This window comes from Puma concolor, chromosome E2, assembly GCF_028749965.1.
Source record: "Puma concolor isolate L17-30 chromosome E2, mPumCon1.1.hap2, whole genome shotgun sequence".
NCBI lineage: Eukaryota > Metazoa > Chordata > Mammalia > Carnivora > Felidae > Puma > Puma concolor.
In genome coordinates this window covers 42,959,711-42,980,912 of record NC_141681.1, presented here as the reverse complement: position 1 = coordinate 42,980,912, position 21,202 = coordinate 42,959,711, and the positions used below count along the sequence as shown (strand labels likewise).

General features: G+C 47.9%; 1 protein-coding gene across 1 annotated transcript; it reads left to right on the top strand.

Annotated features, from left to right (window-relative positions):
- The first annotated feature begins 17,827 nt into the window (after window positions 1-17,827).
- Window positions 17,828-20,451, top strand: CEBPA (CCAAT enhancer binding protein alpha). The gene has a single exon (XM_086689596.1). The coding sequence runs from the start codon at window positions 17,964-17,966 to the stop codon at window positions 19,038-19,040; it is 1,077 nt and encodes a 358-aa protein (XP_086545722.1). The 5' UTR covers window positions 17,828-17,963; the 3' UTR covers window positions 19,041-20,451.
- The last annotated feature ends 751 nt before the right edge of the window (window positions 20,452-21,202 follow it).

The window sequence follows — 21,202 nt, the reverse complement described above, 5'->3', positions numbered from 1 at the left end:
GAATTGGGGGAATGTGTTTTTAAAAGAGGAATACCCTATGATAAAATTTTAAATGTTCTATATAAACCAACTCTAAAACTTTAATTTTACAGCAAACCTAAGATACCATACAACTGGCTATAAAGACAGACTTTGAAACTTTAGTCTTAGTGATTTGTCATTAACAGATTCTTTATTAAGTTTTGCATTTTCCTTTTCTCCAGCTCTCAGATCAGGCAAATCGATGAGAACTACAGTCAAGAAAAACCCATTTGCTATTTACAAAAGAAAATTCAGGATAAATAAGAAGGCTAAAAAATTTGTTTAAAGGGATGTGAAAAATATATACAAAATATCTTAGAAAAATAACTCAGGGTGAAAACATTAGGGAATTCAAATTCCTTACCCTAACAAGGAATCAGGAAAACAGAAGTGAAAACAACAATGAGATATCAAACAAATAAAATTTGAAAGTGCTAACAATAGCCACGTTGTTGGCATAGGTGTAGAGAAGGGCATATATAATCACTATTGGTGGGTGGGTGGAAATTTTACAGGCATAGGTGTAGAGAAGGGCATATATAATCACTATGGGTGGGTGGGTGGAAATTTTACAGGCTTTTTAGAGGATAATTTACAGTAGCTGCCAAATTTTAAACCCCATACCCTTCAGCCCAATACTTCCATTATTAAGTATTCAGCCTATATACATCTTTACGGACGCAATACTATGTAAAAACTATGCAGTATTTTTGTAAAAGGAAGATCTATTCATAATGACATGGAAGGATTCCCAAAACACAGCATTAAATGAAAATAGTAAGCAGCAGAACAATACATGAATACAATACAGCATGAAGTCTCTTGTTTGTTTGTTTGTTTTTAATTTTTATTTATTTATTTAAGTAGGCTTCATGCCCAGCGCAGAGCCCAGCATGGGGCTTGAACTCACAACCCTTGTATCAAGACCTGAGCCGAAATCAAGAGTCAGAGGCTTAACTGACTGAGCCACCCAGGTGCCCCGATGCTCTTATTTTTTAATTCCAGAATGGAATTGTGAACGATATCTTGTTTATGTTCATATATATGCAAATACAAAGAAAAATGTGAAGAGGGATTTGCATTAAACTGATAACAGTGACTTCCGCTCAACACTGCAGTAGGATTAGAACTGGGGGATAGATGGCAATTTAGTTTTTTGTCCCTTTACATCCTGCTCTATTTTGGAAGTCTTAAGTGTGAAATATACATTTATTAGCTGCATACTTTTAAAAATTCCAGATAAAATGAACGTTTTTCTTCTGTAAATTTACCAATTGCTGCTCTATTGAGATGTAATTCCCATACCGCACAATTCACCCATTCAAAATGTACAGCTTGATGATTCCTAGTATATTCACAGAGTTGTGCAACTACCATCACATCACAATTACCGAACATTTTCTTCAGCCTCAAAAAAACCATGCACTCTTTGGCTACCACCCCTACCCCCATCCTATCTTCCCAGTCCTAGGTAACCATAGATTTGTGTCTCCATAGAGTTCCCCATTTTGCACACTTCATACAAATGGAATCATATAATATGCAGTCTTTTGTAACTGGCTTCTTTCAGTTAACATAATATTTTCCAAGTTCATCTGTGTAGTAGATGTGTCAAGACTTCATTCCTTTGCATGGCCAAATAATATTCCATTGTGTGGATATACCACACTTTGTCTATACCATTCAGCAGGTGGTGGGCATTTGGGTTGGTTACACCTTTGGGCGATTATAAATAATGCTACTGTGAATATCCATGTACAAGTTTTGTGTGGACGTACGTTTTTATTTTTCTTAGGTATATACCAAAGTGTGGAGTTGCTGGGTCAAATGGGAGATCTGTGTTTATGAAGAACTACCAGACTGTCTTCTAATGTGGCTGCCCCACCAGCAGTGTATGAATTCCAAGTTCTCCACATCCTCACCAGCCCTCATTATCTGACTTTTGATTATAGCCATCCTAATATTTTTTTGTGAGCTGGTTTCTTGTTGAGGTTTTTATTTGTGTTTCTCTGGTCATCAGTAATATTTAACACCTTTTCATGTACACATTGACCATTTGTATACTGTCTTTAGAGAAATATTTGTTCCAATCACTAGCCCATTTGTAATGGATTAATTTTGTTGTTGAGTTCTAAGAGTTTTTTCATTCTAGACATAAGTCCCTTATCAGAGATATGATTTGCACTTATTTTCTCCATTGTGTAGGCTATCTTTGTGCTTTCTTAACAGTGTCATTTGAAGCACACAAGTTTTTAATTGTGATAAAGTGACATTTACCAATGTTTCTTTTGCTGCTTGTGCTTTTAGTGTCCTGAGAAATCACTGCCTAATCCAAGGTCATCAAGCTTTACTCCTGTGTTTTCTTGTTTCCCTTTTATAGTTTTTGTTCTTCCATTTAGGTATTTGATCAGTTTTGAGGTAATATTTGTATATAGTATGAAGTAGGGGTCTGACTTCATTCTTTTGTATATAGATAGCCACCTGTCCTAGCACCATTTGTTGAAGAGACTATTCTCTCCCCCACTGAATAGTCTTGCCACCCTTGTCAAAACATCGACTTACCATAGACACATGGGTTTATTTCTGGGCTCTTAATTTCATTCTATTGATCCATCTATCCTTATGCCAGTACCCTCACTGTCTCAATTACTTTTGCTTTGTAATAAATTTTGAAATTAGACAGCGTTAAGTCCTCCAAATATTATTTTTCTTTTCAAGATTGTTTGGGATACTCTGGGTTCCTTGAGTTGCATATAAGTTTTAGGATCAGTATGTCAATTTCTACAAAGAAGCCAGCAGAGATTCTGATAGGGATTGTGTTGAATAAAATAAACTTTTTAAATGGTGTATTAATTACTATGTTATTATTATTTCATGGGAAAATGGGAATAAAGTAGCACTCACCAAGTGGCTTCATAACACAACTTCAGGAGTTCATAGATGTCAGTGTGTGTCATCATCTGGATCCAGAATTGCCAAATTCTCACTCTATTGCTTCCTACGGAACCTTTCAAAACAATACTTCCTTCTCCATCTATGTGGAACAATTTAGGCCTATAGCATTTCTAATCTGCATTACTGAAGCATCTTCCAGAAGCCACTCTGCCTTTACTCTGATCTCCTTTAACGTATCCTCCAACTTTAAGTGAGAATCAGCCGTCTAAAAATCAAACATGATTCTCTCGCCTCCTTTTGAAAAACACTTCAGTGACTATCCATGACCATGAGATAAAGCTCAAATTCCTTAATATACTTATAAGGCTCTTCCAAGTCTCGCTTCTACTCATCTGCTGCTTATCTTTTATCCCTCCTCAGCAATACCAACCCAACTCTATATTTCAGGCATGCCAGAAATCTACAGTCCCCAGGTACACCAGCCACCCTGATGCCTGCAGTGGCACACGTGTGGCCTTTACTAGAATGGCTTTCCCTTTCATCTATCTGGAAATCTATGATGATGGTGATGATGATGATAGAACAGACATATATTTGGTATTAAAATTTAAGCCATAAGAAGTATATAAAATTGAAATTAAAAAATCTTCTCCTATTCTCAACCTCCAGTCACATCCTTTTGTTCTATCAATTTTTACTTTATGTATTTTGAGGCTCCATTATCAGGTGCATACACATTTATGATAATCATATCTTTATAATGTATTGACCTTTATATCATTATGAAGCATCCCCTTTTCTGGTAATACTCTTTGCCTTTAATACTATTTTACTGATGTTTTTATAATCACTCTAACCTTCTTATGTTTAAGGTTTACATGATATATCTTTTCCCATCCATTGATTTTTCAACCTGTTTGAGTCTTTATATTTAAAGCGCATTGCTTGGGGCGCCTGGGTGGCTCAGTCGGTTAAGCGGCGGACTTCGGCTCAGGTCATGATCTCGTGGTCCGTGAGTTCAAGCCCCGCGTCAGGCTCTGTGCTGACTGCTCAGAGCTTAGAGCCTGTTTCAGATTCTGTGTCTCCCTCTCTCTGACCCTCCCCTGTTCATGCTGTCTCTCTCTGTCTCAAAAATAAATAAACGTTAAAAAAAAAAAAATTTAAAGCGCATTGCTCCTCGGCAGCATATAATTGGGCCTTGCACTTTTATTCATTCTGACAACCTCTGCCTTTTAATTAGAATACTAGTCCTTTTTATTTAATATAATTATTTATATAGTTAGATTTAAGCCTATAATTTTACTATTTGTTTTCTGCTCACCCCTTCCATTTCTTTTTCTGTTTCTCTTCCTTCCTTTTGAGTAACTGAATATTTTAGAATTCCATTTTAACTTGCCTATTGGGTTTTGTACCTATGTCTTTTTGCTTTACTTTTTAGTTATTGCTCTAGGATTACAATATACATCCTCAGTTTTTCATAGTCTGCTAAGAATTTATATTGCACCACTTCACATAAAATGTAGAAACCTTGCAATCATATAGGTCCATTTATAGCCCCTAAACTTTATGCTATAATTGTTGTAATTATTACATCCACATACATTATAAACCTCATAATACCATGTTATGGGTTTTTTTTTTTGCTTTAAACAATTATTTATATTTTAAAGAAATGAAGGACAAAAACCATCTTTTATATTTATCCACATATTTATCATTCCCAATGACATTCATTTCATCCTGAAGATCTGGGTTTCCATCTGGTTTCACTTTCCTTCAGTGTGACAAACTTTCTTTAGCATTTCTTGCAGTACAGGTTGGCTGCTGACAAATCCTCTTAGCTTTTCTTTAACCTAAAAATATCTTTATTTCACCTTTATTCTTGAAGGATATATTCACTAGATCTAGATTTCTGGGTAGACCTTTTTTTCTTTCCCACCAGCACTTTAAAGATGTTGTTCCACTGCCTTCCAGTCTCCTTTGTTTCTGATAGAAGTCCAAGGTCACTTGAGTGTTTGTTTCCCTGAATGTAATGTGTCATCTTTTTTTCATTTTTTTTTTCAATATATGAAATTTATTGTCAAATCGGTTTCCATACAACACCCAGTGCTCATCCCTAAACCTCCTCAATACCCATCACCCACCCTCCCCACCCTCCCACCCCCCATCAACCCTCAGTTTGTTCTCAGTTTTTAAGAGTCTCTTATGGTTTGGCTTATCTGACTACTTTCAAGATTTTGTTTTCATCCAGTTTTCAGCAATTTGACTACAACGTCCCTAAGCATGTTGTTGTTTTCAAGATCCTGCTTTGGAGTTTCCTGAGCATTTTGAATCTATAAACGTTTGCCTTTGCCAAATTTAGCCATTTCTTTCACTATTTCTTCAAGCATTTTCAGTCCCATTTTTTTTCTCTCCTCTCCTTCTAGGGCTCCAATTACATGTGTGTTAAATCTTTAGATATTACCCCACAGGTCTTTTAGGAACTGCTCATTTTTTTTTCAGTCTTTTTAAAAAATATGTATGATCTTCAGGCTGGATAACTTCTATTGAACTATCTTTAATTTTACTGAGTCTTTATTTTGTCCTCTTTTCTGCTTTTAGAGCCATCAAGTGAATTTTTAAATTTCTGATATTGCAATTTTCATTTCTAATACTGACTTTTTCATTTCTAGGATTTCTACTTGGTTCTTTTTTATGATTTATATTCTGCTGAGATTTTCTATTATTCTCTTAATGGACAACCATGTTTCCTATATATATATATCCTTGGGCATAGTGTTAATACTTTAAAATCCTTGTCTGCTGTTCCAGTATCTGAATCACGTTGGGGTTGGTCTCCATTGGTTGTGTTTTTTGTTTTTTGGGGGTTTTTTTTGGAATGAGTGATGTTTTCTTGTTTTTCTGGAAGGTTAGAAAATTATATTTTATATCCTAGACATCGTGAATGATGCTTTGTAGAATCTCTGGATTCTGTATAATGTTCCTCTGGAAAAAAAGCTGATTCAGATTTTGCCATGCAGTAAATTTGACTGAATTCACACTGTAAATTTTATCTCCTCTGTGGTGGGTGGCCTTGTCTGCTGCTTGGTGTCTGTGCCATGCATGTGCAGATTAGGAGTCAACCAGAGACTTGGGTAGAATTTGTGCACAGAATTTGGGCACCACCTCCCCTTTCTTGGATACTCTTTCCCCACTTTCCAGTAACTGAGGTTGTCCTAAACTGTGTCCTCTGGTTCTTCATCAAGCCAGTAATACTGATAGATTTCCTATCAGAATTTTAGCTGCCCTGCCTGCAGAGACTGGGGCCTGCCTTGAGGATAAATGCTTTTAAAAAAATCTTTTTTTTAATGTTTATTTATTTTTGATGGAGAGAGAGAGAGAATATGAGCAGGGGAGGCGCAGAGAGAGAGGGAGACACAAAATCTGAAGCAGGCTCCAAGCTGTCAGTAAAAAGCCCGACACTGGGCTCGAACCCACAAACCAGGAGATCACAACCTGATCCGAAGTTGGATACTTAACCAACTGAACCACCCAGGCGCCCTGAGGCTCAATAAATGCTTTTTAAAGAAATTCACACTGTGATGGTTTTTTCTTCTAAGTGTCGACTTTCCCCCAGCATCTGCCTGCTTTTTTCATTCTCCAGTATCTTCAGGTAGTTGAGTTTTAGATTTTGTCCAGAGCTTCTAGTTGGATATATCATTTTATTTTTGTTGATTCATTCTAAAGAAGTCTTTGGCCAGAAAAAAAAAAAAATGCTAGGTCTCCAGATCTCATTGTTAAGGGATTTTGATTTTTAAGATTTACAATAGGGAATTTTCTAACACCCTATGTTAGCCTTATTTTGTACCCTTATTGGTAAAGTTAATCCTCAACATTTAAGAGCTATTAATGGGTTATTGTATTTAATCCTCACAACTCCTTTGTGGGGCAAAGATGGCTTTATTACTCCCATTTTAGAGATGATAAAACTGAGCAAGAAAGGTGAAGCTGCTTGTCAAAGTCACTGTGCATGAGTGGCATTCAAACCAGCCCCTTACTCCACAGCATGTTTTCGTTCATCTGGCTATGAGACACCGCTTGCAAAGAGGGCAAGTTACCAGGACCAAGCCATAGCAGGAGAGAGAAGGTGGAAGGAGTCAGCTGTGACTTTGATCTTGGCCCAGGTCTCGTTAGTCATCCAAGTCAGAGACTTATCCCAGCTGGGCAAAACCAACAGAATCCACGCTAACTAGTTAAAGAGAATAAAGTTAAAGAAGAGTTCGAGGGGCGCCTGGGTGGCGCAGTCGGTTAAGCGTCCGACTTCAGCCAGGTCAAGATCTCGCGGTCCGTGAGTTCGAGCCCCGCGTCAGGCTCTGGGCTGATGGCTCAGAGCCTGGAGCCTGTTTCCGATTCTGTGTCTCCCTCTCTCTCTGCCCCTCCCCCGTTCATGCTCTGTCTCTCTCTGTCCCAAAAATAAATAAATGTTGAAAAAAATTTAAAAAAAAAAAAAAAAAAAAAAAGAAGAGTTCGAGAAAATGGTAGGAAGTTGGCAACGTCTCTAGGAAGACCAGAGGATCCAGAGTAGAGGCTGTGTGACTAGCCTGCATACGTGTAGCACCCCAAACACTCTTGGTCATTCTCCCAAAGTGAAGTCCAGCAGCACCTGTTCCTACACACCTCTCAGTCGTGCCAACGGCTCTTGTCAGTGTGTACGTTGTCAGTTCATCCTCACATGCCTCATCCCAGCTGGAAGAGGGCGTTTCTGGCTTCTGCGTGGGGAGGTGGGACATCCCCGGATGTTGGAAGGATGTTCAAATGGTGCTGGGCAACCAAAGAATTCAATCAATGTGCACATTCCATGTTAGTGAGCCATTGGGCAGATCCTGTGTGACCTGCTTTTCTTATAATAATTTCTCCCAGTAAGAGGCCAGAACAACCCCTTTCTATGCTGCCTGACTTTGAGTTTCCCTCGTTTAGAGAAAAGCCAAACTCTGCTAGCAGACAGTTTTATAGGAGCATGACTCACACTGGCTTTTGTTTAACTGTTATTGCACCTTGACTATGATAAAATGACTGCATTTGGAATGTAAGCTGGATTTTTCTAATCGATTATAATAAAAATCAGATTCTAAAGATACACTCGCTGAAACTCTCAATTTCTTCAGGGTCACCTCCAAGTTATTGACCAAGCAGCAAGGCTTTGTAATAGCGCTCCCCTGGTTCCCAAGACTGAGCTGGGATCTGGGCCGTGGGGGGTTATCTAGCCAAAAGGGAGTGTCTGGACAGCTTAGTGGGTTATGTGCTTTCCAAGTGACCTTTGGAATTTTGACTGAAAATGGCAGAGACGGAACCAATTGGAGGGATGGGAAGGGATAACCCTGCCCCACCCGCAGTCCCTGAACTGCTTAAATCAATATGCTCAGGAAGCTCAATCCCATATTTGGGGTAAATGAGTTCATGTCGCAGGAAAGAATTTTACTGTAACTGATCGGTTTATAGATTTTCTTGGGGACAGCAATGAAAAGTTTGGGCTTTTATGGTCATACGGTCCTGTTCAGTTACAGAAAAACTAAATTACACTCCCTTCATATTATCCCAAGACTAGTGTTCTCGGGGAATATTCAGCAATCGTGTTTTGCAATTTTTGGAGTAACCCCAATTCCTTATGAGGTAATTATTGTTTAGTTCATTTATATATCTTAATGTACAATAAAAATGTCTAACCTGCTTGCAAGTCCTTCTCCAGTTTTCCTGCCTCAGTGCCCTTCCTGAGATGTTCTAGACAGAGATGAGCATACGTATAGGCCCTTCCCCTTCTTTTTACACAAATGGAGATATATTATACACGTTTTCTGCACTGTATATATACATATGTACACACTTATATACGTGTGTATGTGTATTTTATATTGACATATTATGTATGTATATATGTATTTTTATATATGCATATATTATATACATATGTGTGTGTAAATGAACATATCAGAGCTTTTTCCATATGTGTTCATATAGATTTTCATCCTTTTTCACAAAGACACAGAGGATAATTAATCAGCTATCCACGATTATTTATCCGGTCTTCTATTAACAGGCAGACATTCAGCCAGCCTTTTGCAATTATAAATAGTGCTTGGGTCAATACCCATCTATGTAACTCTTTTGTACACGTGAGAGTTTATGGGATTACATTTCTGTAAGGGGAATTGTTAAGAGAAGGGCTAATGACACTTTCAACTTAGGTATTTTTAAATTGTTCTCCAGAGAGACTGGATCAATATATAATCCTGCCTGTTTGCTCTAGCCATTTACCTGTATAGCAAATTATCAGACGTTTTTATCTTTACCCACCTGACCAGTGTAGTTTTAATTTGTATATCTTTTATTCAGAGAATCGGCATTTTTAAACATGTTTAAAATTCATTTGCATTTGCTGGGTTTTTTTATTTATAAACTCTCTGTAAATGCCCTTTTTCTTTTGAATTGGTATTTTTTTTTCACACTGACTTGTAGAAGTTCTTTATATATACAAATACTTGAGCTTTTCTCATTTTAAATAAAGCTGACTTGTTAAACATAGAACTAAATGTGATTCAGTGGCTATGACTAGGTAAGATTCTCCCTATGAGCAAATTCACAAGTCAGACAGCAATTTATTCTCAGGGCACATTTTTGGATGTTTTAACATGGAAAATAGGGTCATTCAAAAGCATTTTGAAGTTTTTTACGAAACCATGCAACCCATTGTGGCATTATATATTTGTAGAGTAAATGAAGGTGACTTTAAAACATTTTATAGTTTATAAAACTATAAAAATTATAAAACTGTAAAATTAAGGTGACTTAAAATATTTTTATAGTTTATAAAACTATAAACGTAATAGATACATACTCATCTGCTTAAAAAGTCCAATATACACAAGTGTATAAATTAAAAAGAACAAGTTCTCTCTCGTCCTACAAAGGCAACACCACTGTTAACAGTTTGGTGTGTATTTCTCCCAACTTCTCTCTGTACACTGACTATATGTATATTTTAATAATTTTTTTTTTTTTTCCCCAGAGAAGGGAAGCTACATGCTGTTCTCCAACCTGCTTCTTTTCATGTAGGGGTGAATCCTGGGTGTCAAGAATGGTAACGTTTGCAAACTCTTTTTTAACTGTTTGTTTCTGTTTGAAGATGCACCCGAAGACATAAATCCTTGGAATCAGCCGGAAGGAATGGGGCCAATATGGTGGGTGCACGGAAGTGCGAGGGAAACGTACCCCATCTCCTGAGTAGTGGGGTTCCGGCAGGTCCACCTGCTGAAGTACCCCCTCCCTTCCATGGGAGCCTGCCGGGAGGAAGGCCCGTTTTCTCCGGTGGCTCTGATGTCCAGCCATGCCTAAGGACGAAGTCTTGCTCTCCTGGGACATCTTCCCAACAGTGCCCCACAGGCAGAGGGGCTCTCTGCAGCCAAGGCAGAGGGGCGCTTCAAGGCCGTCTGGACTGAGGGTTTGCACTCCCCGAACGAGCCCAGTTCTGGAGGCCTCCCCGCACCAAGCCTTGTGTCCTAGCTGGGCTACATCTCTCCAGAGAAAGGGGCCATTTTGCCTCCCTGCAGAGGCACTCTCTGCTCAGCCAAGCCCCTGGGGGCCACATCTGCCTGAAGGGGCTTCTTATGAGTTAGCCCAGAAGCACTGTGAGGACTCTCCAGGCCCTGGCAGTCCTGCCTGGCATGGCTTCAGGAGGCTCTGGATGGGTCTGCCCTTGGGGAGCCCTAACTTAGGGGGTCGGGTCTTCCCAAGCATCTTTCGGGGCCACCCTTGAGCTGCTCTGCTAGGCTCGGGGACGAACTGAGTTCTGGGAGGGTGGCCGGGTAGCAGTTTTCTTGAATAGAATCCATTCTGTGTTCATTCGACAAATATTTGAGGCTCTACCATATGCCAAGGCCTGTTGTAGCTCTGGAAATAGGCAGAACAGGACAGACAAGGTCCTGTCTTTGTGGAGCTGGCATTCTAGTTGGGGGAAGCCAGACAGGGAACAAGTAAAATAAGTAAACAAGACCATTTTCCAGAGTGTGCTAGGAGGAAAATAGAACGCACAATGGCCTCAGGAGTGATGGGGGAGGGGTGGCTACTGTGCAACTCGGGCCTCAGAGGAAGCTCCTGGGGAATGTGAGAGAATGTGAGAGACTCTGAGAGACTGTGAGACTGAGATGACAGGGAAGGAATTGCTCCAACATCAGGAAGGAGCTTCCAAGGAGCCGGCAGAGCAAAGCGCAACGCCTGGAGGCTGGGAGATGCTAAGCTTAGCACACAGCAGACTGGGGAGCGGGGAGGAGTGAGGAGTCCGAGGCCCTAAGAGAGGTGAGGGCCGAATCACGCGGGGCCTCACGGCCACGTTGGGACATTCACTGCACCTCTCCTGGAAGGCGGGGTGGGGGTGGGGGTCACAGGGGTTGACAGAGGTGAGGGACATGGACTGCATGCACATCTAATGGGAAACTCGGCTGTTCTGTGAGGAGAGTTGGGGGTCAAGGAGGTAGGGAGGGTGGCAGGGAGACCGGTTAGAGGCTGCTGCGGTGGGGGAGGGGGGCCACTGGAACCAGGATGTCTGCGGTGAGAGGGAGAAAAGGGCTGAACTGGGGACACAAGGTTGGAATTATTGCTGACAGACGTGTCTTCCAACAGAAGTAGAGCCAGGGGCCTCCAGACAAGGCCGGGAGCACTGGCGTCTCTGCCCTCCTGCTCATGTGGAATGAGTGTGGCCCCCTCCACGGTGCCGAGACCCTGCCGGGCAGACCCCCAGGACCATTCTTAGACTCATGAACGAGGCTCCCACTCATGCCCTCCTCTTGCTGCTCCCTTCCCTCAGGGTGAGGAGCCTACTGGACAAGAAACGCCATGCCCAGACAGCCCTGAGCCAGCTGCCTTGGCCTACGTGGGCCCTTTCACCAGGCATTCAGCAGTGGGCACACTCATCAAGGGGAGACAGGAAGGCAGCAGTTTTCAGGGGGGGGGCGGCAGTGTTGGAGGCCTGTGCTGGGAACCTACTCCCACCTGACTAAGGACCCCTCCAGTGGAGGATGGCACCAGGAAGGAAGAGAAGGAGGCGGTGGCCCTCCCGGCACCATGTCCCAGAGTCAACTTCTAAATTCAAACCTGGCCTTCCAGGACATGACAAAGATTTATTTGTCAAGGCAGAAAGGTAGAACGTATTTTATCTACCAGTCTGTTCGTTTGACTGATAACTTTTGGTATTTAAACAGATGGTATGTGGACTGCCATTTGTATTCTTGTCCCAGATCCCACAAGAATGTGCAATGGGCCTGCCCACATCCACTGCTTGCTTCCTACAGTGTTCTCCAAATACTGGATGGGGAGTTCCGGGGTCCATCAGCTACCAACGGAGTTTTCTAACAAAACAGAATATAAGACTTTCCTTGCTTTGCTGAACAAAATTAAGATAATGGATAGAATTCTCTGAATTTTCTTTTCTTTTTTTTTTTCTTTTTTTAATTTTTTTTTTCAACGTTTATTTATTTTTGGGACAGAGAGAGACAGAGCATGAACGGGCGAGGGGCAGAGAGAGAGGGAGACACAGAATCTGAAACAGGCTCCAGGCTCTGAGCCATCAGCCCAGAGCCCGACGCGGGGCTCGAACTCACGGACCGCGAGATCGTGACCTGGCTGAAGTCGGACGCTTAACCGACTGCGCCACCCAGGCGCCCCTGAATTTTCATTTTTGACTCAGTTTTCTTTTTCTAAATTTTTTTACTGCCTGCTACTGCTTATCTGTTGGTAAGTTGCAAGCAAATGAGATAAACAAACAAGGCGGAAAAATCCATACATACATGACAGTAAATGAAACTTCAGAGAAAGCTGGAAACAGTTGATTCTGATGAATCTGACAGTAGGGGCCTTTTATGGATCTGAGTACTCATGGTTATGGTTTTATATGGTACACATATAATACAGTGACATTTCCTAACAGTTAAAGAATTTCCAGTTCATGGTATTGCGATTATGCCCAGTAATGTTCTGTATGACTTCTAAGTGCCTTTGCCCGAGAACCAGCTGAGAATGCACTATAGTGAATTATTGCCCCCAGTTTACAGAAAAGAAGACAGAGGCTCAGAGAAATTCAACTTGCCCGAGATCACCCGGCTAGTAAATGGTGGGTGAGAGATTTTAACTGGCCTCCTGGTGAGCTAGGATGTACAATCTACTGAGGAATAAAAATGGTTTCCCCAAGTGTCCAGAGGCTATTGGTAAGAAACACAAGACTCTTGATCGACTGTTCATTGGGTGCATCTGCTGTACCCACCAATATCTAAAACATAAAAATGAATTAGTATAAAACTCATTAGCCAGTGCATTTATCATAAAAAGTAACTTGCATTCTGTTTTGTGTGTCTAAGTTTTAGGAAGGTCTTTAAGAGCATTTTATTAAAACACTGTATTAGACATATTGTATGAGATTCTCATGCTCCCTAGTCAGAGCACAAACCGCGCCTGGAAAGTATAGCGTTCTTGTCTTTTGTCTTTTCTTAGTCCTTATTTATTATCTTAATGAGTCCTGCTTTGGAGTGACCAATCTCCTATCCATTAAGCTTTCGATAAAGCTAGAAAACTTAAAGTTGGTTCCCGTCTTGCTCTTCAGAATTTGATGAACTCTCAAACTTATATACGAATTCTTTTGTATGCATTGCATTAGGAAGGTTGAATCAAAGTACAACAAAAAAATTTCCCAGGCCTCCGTTTGTCTCCTCAGAATGGTTAACCCTGGGAATGACCCTGGAATCAGGCTCCATCCCAGGGGACCCAACCCTCAGCACCACAATGCATGGAGGTGGGAGCTCCCCTCTCCCCACCGGACCAGCCCTCCCCCAGCTCAGAAGAGCCTCCTCTTGTGAGCTGGCTGGAGCACAATTCACACCTATGAAATGCATTTTCACTTCTGTTGCTGATTTTCTCCTTTGTAAAAAGTAGAGCCAGAGCTTCCTCTCCTCTCCCCCGGCCCCTGCAGTGGCAGAAGCCAGGCCCTGGTGAGCCTGCAGCCTGTGGGACTTGGGGTGGGTCCCGGTCCCGAGGCCCCGCCTGCTGAGCACATTGAGGCCAAGGCACTTGGAGAGTTCTCCCTCAGGGCTCTCCTCGGGAACTGCCAAGTGTCATAAATTAAGACAAAAAAGAAGGATAGTAAAGGTGGTCAGAGAGAGGATTTATGCGCTTCTCTTATTACTGGCTCCATGTCAGTTGAGCGGGAGCCACACAGCCATCTCCCCCCCAAGGGAGTCCAGCCAAATGCTGACTGCCCACGCATCCTATCAGGCCACAACCCCCTGCCAGCTGTGGGCACCTCCCATGGAAAGTGGTTCCACAACCCTGGGGTCTCACCCAGGACCTAGAGCCAATTCTTGCATCAGGGCTTGGACAGCTCCGGGACACTCCTGCACCGCAGACCCACAGACCACTACCTGCCCCCGAATCGCTTCCTTCCATCCCCTAGATGTTCTCTTAGACCTCAAAGGGAAAACTAAAATATGGCAGGTAGGTCCTGGCGGCTGTTCCTGGCCGACTGCCCTTTTCTCCAGAGCCACAAAGCGGGCAGGCGGGTGTCCTGCAGCTGACCCCAAGGGGCTTGGAGGAGATCCTCTATTTTCTCTGTGCTACGTATGTCGGCGGATGGTACCCCCAGACAAAAGCCAGGCATTCAGCCCCCACCCAGACCCCAAGTCCTGACATTCAAATCCATCCCTGTCCTCCACCCCCACCTGGGGCCTCAGGTCTCCATCGCTTTTCATCTGGTCCACCCTCCCCTGCCCAGCCTCTACCACAGTGCCCTTTCAGGAACTCAAATTGGATCACAGTGCTTGCCTGCTGAAAGCTGGACAGCCAAAGCCTTTGAGATGGCTCTCTCCTTCACTGGGAGTGGCCTTGGCCATGAACCCAGCCCTGTCTGTGGATCCAGCCTTATCTAGGCCCCTCCCCAGCAATCCCTGCACTCCAGCCCGCCACACATCTTGTCCTTTGTTATCAGAACATGCCAGGCACTCACTCGCAGCCTCTCCACCTTTGCACCTGCCGTTCCGTCTGCCCATCCTTCCAGCAAATTCCTGCTCATCCTTCAAGGTGCAGCTCAAAGGTCTACTCCTGCATGAAACCCTCTCTCACCACCTGTCTTGGCTCGTAAGACAAGTGCCATAACAAAATACCATAGACTGTGTGGCTTAAACAACAGCCATTCATATTCTCACAGTTCTGGAGACTGGAAGCTGCAGACAAGGATGCTAGCTAGCATGGTTGGACTCTGGTGAGAGCTCTCTTCCGGGCCTGCACACTCTGCCTTCTCTCTGTGTCCTCACATGGCAGAGGGAGGAAGGGAGGCAGGAAGGGACAGAGAGAGAGAGAGAGATTTCCTTCTTTTCTTATAAGGCCTATCAAATTAGAACCCCAACCTTACTTCATTTAATCTTATTACCTCCTAAAAACTGCATCTCAGAATACAGTCATACTGGGGATAGGGCTTCGACATATGAATGGGGGGGGGGGTCACAATTTAGCCCAGAATACCTCCCCAGACAAAGGTGGCTGCTGCTTCTCTTTGAGCCCCGTATTCACCAGGGGAGGGTGTCCCTTTCCCTCCCCAACCAGGGGAGGTTTTGGAGTCACCTGTCCTGTGGGAAGGCCACTGTCTCCGAGCAGACCTTGTGAGCCGACCTATCTCCTGCCCAGAGCTCTGAGAGGGCGGGAGCCGCCTCTCACTCATCCAGGGGCCCTGAGCACCTTGCACAGAGCAGGCCTCCTGGGGAGAATTCTGGTTCCGCTGTGAGGACCCGTGGCACTGGATGTGGGCCCCGCTTGGTGCCCCCGTTACCCCTACACGCCCTTATCGATCAGGCCTTATTCCTCTGCTGTCCAGAAAGCCTCTGTGGTTTCCTCCCATCCTAAGAGGTCACATTCTTGCTGCCTGTGCTGGAAACAGCAACCCTGCGCAGTAGACCAGGTGTCCATGCTAGGAACAGGACACTCTCAGGAGCTTGTGCTTTGCTGCTACCCTGCCACCGGCTGTTATTTTTAGCACTCACTGCAGAAAAAAAAAAAAAAAAACCTGAAAATCTCACTGCATGTGTTCAGGTTTCTTCCAGGTCTCCTCAGGGGCCTGGTGCAGAAATGGGTCCTGCCTCTGGCCCAGAGAGCTGCTCCGGGCTCACAGAGGTTATTTATTTAATATATTTACTTTTACTCCCAGGCCAAAAGCTTAAAATATCTTGTGTATGAGCCCTGGACCAAAAAAATGAAGCAGTTGGGCCATTAATCATTGGGAATATGTTGAATAGGAACTTGATTAAAGCACAGTATGTGTTCCCCAGACGAAGCTGCTTCTTTACAGTGACCACAGTGGAAGCTTGGCCTCCCGGGGCCGGCTGTGCTTTTGTGGGGCGCCTCCTTGAGGGCTCCGGGGAGGGCTCTGGCGCCTTGCCAGGCTCTGGAAGGCCGCCGTCTGCGAGGGGGTCTTGACCTGCGCAGCCCCGCTTTTCTCAAACAGGGACACCTCCGACCAACACCCAGACGGTGTCGGGCTCCAGCGCACAATCTTAAGGGGCGGTGGGGGGTAGAGGCAGGAGCGAACTGCCGGCCCAGGAGGCTCCCAGTGCAGTCCGGCTGCGCCCCTGGCCCGCCGGCGATCCCGGTATAGAACCAGCGAGGCGCCACGTGGCTGGAAGACGCGCTGCCTTAAACCCCTTCCTTCGGCTGCAGTGAATGCGGAGGAGGCGCCCAAGGGGCACCGGGGCCTGGCCGCCTTGTTCCCCAAGATCCCCGGAACACAGCGCCCTGCGTACCACTCGGCAGGGTTTTCCCGGTAGGTGATGGGACTCTCGGACGCCAAGATTCCCGAGGCCCCGGCTCCTTTGACACTCCCGCTCCGGCCCTGGAGCCCACCCGAATGGGAAGGGGTACGCTGCAGTGGATTCTTATCCCGATTTGGGATCCCGGTCCCGGAGTCAAATTCTCCGCCTCCCTCTATGCGCCCCACCTCGCCCCGGTACCCCAGCCCTGGAATCCAGCTCGGCCCGTCCCGCAGGAAAAAAAAAAAAAAAATTGGCGGCCGAGAGCCGGGTAGCAGCGCCAGCCCCGCGCCTAGCAACCCTAGCGCTCCGGCTAGGAGAAGTAATTAAAAAGAAAAAGTTTTCCAAGCCCAAGCGGATGGACCGGCCGGGTCCTCCAGGCTTTGCGGCCGCAGCCGCCTCCCATTCCCTCCGCTCCCCGCGGGGTCCTAGTGCCCGGCGCTGTAGAGCCCTTGGGACCCCAGAGGGCTTCGAGAGACGGAGCGGGGGAGAGGTATTTCGGCGTGGAATCGGTGGGGTCATCAGGAGATCAGAGATAGAGACACAAAATCACCACGCTCCAGGACGCTGCCCTCCGCCTCTCCATGCAGCTGTATGCGCTGGGCCAGTACGTCCCAAGCTGTTCCCTACCCCCCACCCCCGGCCCCTTCTCCACGCCGCAGCCTAGCCGAGACTCCGGCCCCGAAAAGGACGATTTCTAGCTTTTAAAGCGAGTCCGCGCCACAGTAACTCAGAGACCAAGAGTGGCCCTCCACCAGCCCACCCCCCTCCTCCGCGCAGCGTCTCGGTGCTCCCGGGCTCCCCGACCGTTGGCTGCAAGTGGGTGCCTCGGGGAAGCTAGAGGAGGGGGCCCCGTCACCGACCACGTGCGTGCGGGGGCGACAACTCGGCCCAGGGTGGGGCATCATGCGCGCGTCCGGGTTCGGCTGGCGGGGCAGGGGGTTAGTGGGCGTTGAGCCGGGGCCTCTCCTGGCCGGCGCTGCGCTCTGGCCCCACTCACCGCCCCCTCCGGAAGGCAGGCGCTAAGACCCAGGAGGCGCCGCTCCGCCGTCGGACACTAGAGGGCGAAGGCCGCCCTGGTATAAATGCGGGTCCCGAGCGCGCCTGGCCATTAGCGACCGGGAGCTGCGCGGGCGCGAGGGAGTCGGGGCTCCGGGTGGTCGGCAGCAGCATAGGCGCCCCGCGCAGGCTGGAGGCCGCCGAGGCTCGCCATGCCGGGAGGACTGTAGCTCCCCCATGGAGTCGGCCGACTTCTACGAGGCGGAGCCGCGGCCCCCGATGAGCAGCCACCTCCAGAGTCCCCCGCACGCGCCCAGCAGCGCCGCCTTCGGCTTTCCCCGGGGCGCGGGCTCCGCGCAGCCCCCCGCCCCACCTGCCGCCCCAGAGCCGCTGGGCGGCATCTGCGAACACGAGACGTCCATCGACATCAGCGCCTACATCGACCCGGCCGCCTTCAACGACGAGTTCCTGGCCGACCTGTTCCAGCACAGCCGGCAGCAGGAGAAGGCCAAGGCGGCTGCGGCCCCCGCAGGAGCCGGCGGCGGTGACTTTGACTACACGGGCGCCCCCGGGGGGCCCGGCGGCGCCGCGATGCCGGGAGGGACGCACGGCCCTCCTCCTGGCTACGGCTGCGCCGCGGCCGGCTACCTGGACGGCAGGCTGGAGCCCCTGTACGAGCGCGTCGGGGCGCCGGCGTTGCGGCCGCTGGTGATCAAGCAGGAGCCGCGCGAGGAGGACGAGGCGAAGCAGCTGGCGCTGGCCGGCCTCTTCCCCTACCAGCCGCCGCCGCCGCCGCCGCCGCAGCACCCGCACCCACCGCCCGCGCACCTGGCCGCCCCTCACCTGCAGTTCCAGATCGCGCACTGCGGCCAGACCACCATGCACCTGCAGCCCGGCCACCCCACGCCGCCGCCCACGCCCGTGCCCAGCCCTCACCCAGCACCGGCTCTCGGTGCCGCTGGCTTGCCAGGCCCCGGCGGCGCGCTCAAGGGGCTGGCGGCCGCGCACCCCGACCTCCGCGCGGGCGGCGGCGGCGGCGGCGGCGGCGCGGGCAAAGTCAAGAAGTCGGTGGACAAGAACAGCAACGAGTACCGGGTGCGGCGCGAGCGCAACAACATCGCGGTGCGCAAGAGCCGGGACAAGGCCAAGCAGCGCAACGTGGAGACACAGCAGAAGGTGCTGGAGCTGACCAGTGACAATGACCGCCTGCGCAAGCGGGTGGAACAACTGAGCCGCGAACTGGACACGCTGCGGGGCATCTTCCGCCAGCTGCCCGAGAGCTCCCTGGTCAAGGCCATGGGCAACTGCGCGTGAGACGCGGGGCGGCGGGACCGCCCTGGGCCGGCCGCTGGCTGGGACCCAGGGAGTGGTTTCGGGTCTCCGGATCTCAAGACTGCCCCAGCGGCGCAGGCCGGGACTAGGAGATTACGGTGCCGCCAGAAAGCCTGGCCTGCCGCGCGCGCCCCTTGCCTTCCTCTGCGCCAGATTCGGTGCGTCTAAGATGAGGGGTCAGGCAGTGGTTTCTCCCTGCCGGAGAGGAGAAGTGCCATGGGGCTCAGCCGGAAGCCCGGCAGCTCCAGTATTAAGGAATAACCTTGTGCCTTGGAAACGCAAACTCACCGCTCCGATTCCTACCGAGTAGGTGGAGCAAATACGTGCCTTGTCATTTTATTTGGAGGGTTCCTGCCTCATTCCTGAGGCTGCAGGCCTCCATGAGAGAAGGCAATGTGCGGCCTATGGCAGGAGAAAGGTTCAGGGAGCAGGGATCCCAACAAGCCAGCCCTAGCCGCTCCTCAATGCCTGTCCTCGGAGGGGAGGAGATACAGGGACTTGGAACGTTGTTCCCTTAGTCCTACATGAAGGTGGAGGGTCCCTAGTTCCTTGCCTCTAATCTCCCAGCCTGTGACAGGCTGGGCTTCCCTGGGCAGAACCCACTGAGATGGGGGGTCACCAGGTGACCAGTGGGAGCCCCCTGCCCCCAGTCAGATCAGAAAGCTAGGTCATGGGTGAGCTGTAAGGACATGTGTTCATGGGAGTGGTGGCCTGGTGGAAGAGGGAAACCCAGAGATCTGGTCGGGGGTGGGGGTGGGGTGAAGGGACACTGGGACCATCAGCCTTGTACTGTATGTTGCCAGCATTGCATACAAACATGAAGCACAATCTGTCCATCCCAGAGGGACCGAAGTTATGAGAAGCTTTCCAAATATTTTGCTTTATCAGCCGATATCAACACTTGTATCTGGCCTCTCTGTGTCCCAGCGGTGCCTTGAGCAATGTGAATGTGCACGTCTATGCTAAACCACCATTTTATTTGGTTTTTGTTTTGTTTTGGTTTTGCTCAGATACTTGCCAAAATGAGACTCTTTGTCAGCAGCTGCAGGGAGGGTCTGCGGCTCTCTTTCCTTTTGGTTTTTGGGATTGCTTTTGCTCCCAAGGGAACCAAAGAGGTGAGGTGGGCTTCCTCTTTCCCGGGGGGGGGGGGGGGTGATGAAGGGGGTGTGAGGCTATGGGCCTCACTCCCCTCTGGCCTGGGCTGCCCACAGGCTTGCCCCCACCAGAGGCCCTGGCTCCTGGTCTGGAGGGAGGCGGCCTCCAGCCAGCATGCACAGATCGGCGGGGCTGGGAGCAGGGAAGGACAGCTTGGTTCTCTTCTTTGGGGAGAACGCAGAGTTTCATGCTAGATGTTTTATGTATTATATCTATAATATAAACATATCAAAGTAAATGTTGGTGTCTTTTTAAAACCAGAAAAGCTACTTCCAAGGTTTTCTGTGGGCCAGGTCACATTTGTAAATAATCACGGCATATTCTCTGGCTGAGATCCTGCCTTTCATTAGCTCTCCCATCCTGAGCCCTTCTTTACATTAAGGGGGTGACTTCTCCCAACCGAGGCAAACAAAGGGCAGAAGGAGGATAGACTCCAAGCCGAGAAAGCCCAAAGCCTGAAGAGAGAGTCCCCTGGGGGCTGGCGGGGAGAGGTTGAGGGGGAGGTCATAGGGCCTTGGTGTGGCCTCTGATCAGCCCCTGGGAGGAGCAGAGGGGCTCAGAGAAGGGTCCTTCTGCCCGAAGTTGCCACAGGCTCTGTGGGACTTGAATAGGCCTGGCCCAGTAGCTCCAGGCTCCAGGGGTCCTCTGGCCACATTTGCTTCTCGATCACCTGCTGCCCTAGCTCTATAGCAGCCTTGTTCATGCCTGGCCTGCCCTAGCCCACCAGCAGGACCCTGGGAAGGCAGGGAGAGGCCTCGAGGGGTAGGCCCCTCTACCCCTCCCCACTTGCTCTGGGTCACGAGGCTGCAGTCTACCCCGGCAGGGCCCTGAAGGGCAGCCTGAAGGCCGAGCACCCCTCCATCCCTTCTTCCATACCTGCCCTGCCCCAACCCACCCCAGGGAGGGGGCCCACGCCATCCCTGCAGTGGCTGTGTGGTCCCTCACCCACACCACCTGGCAAAGAGCCAGCCCCAGTGTCCACCCTCCCC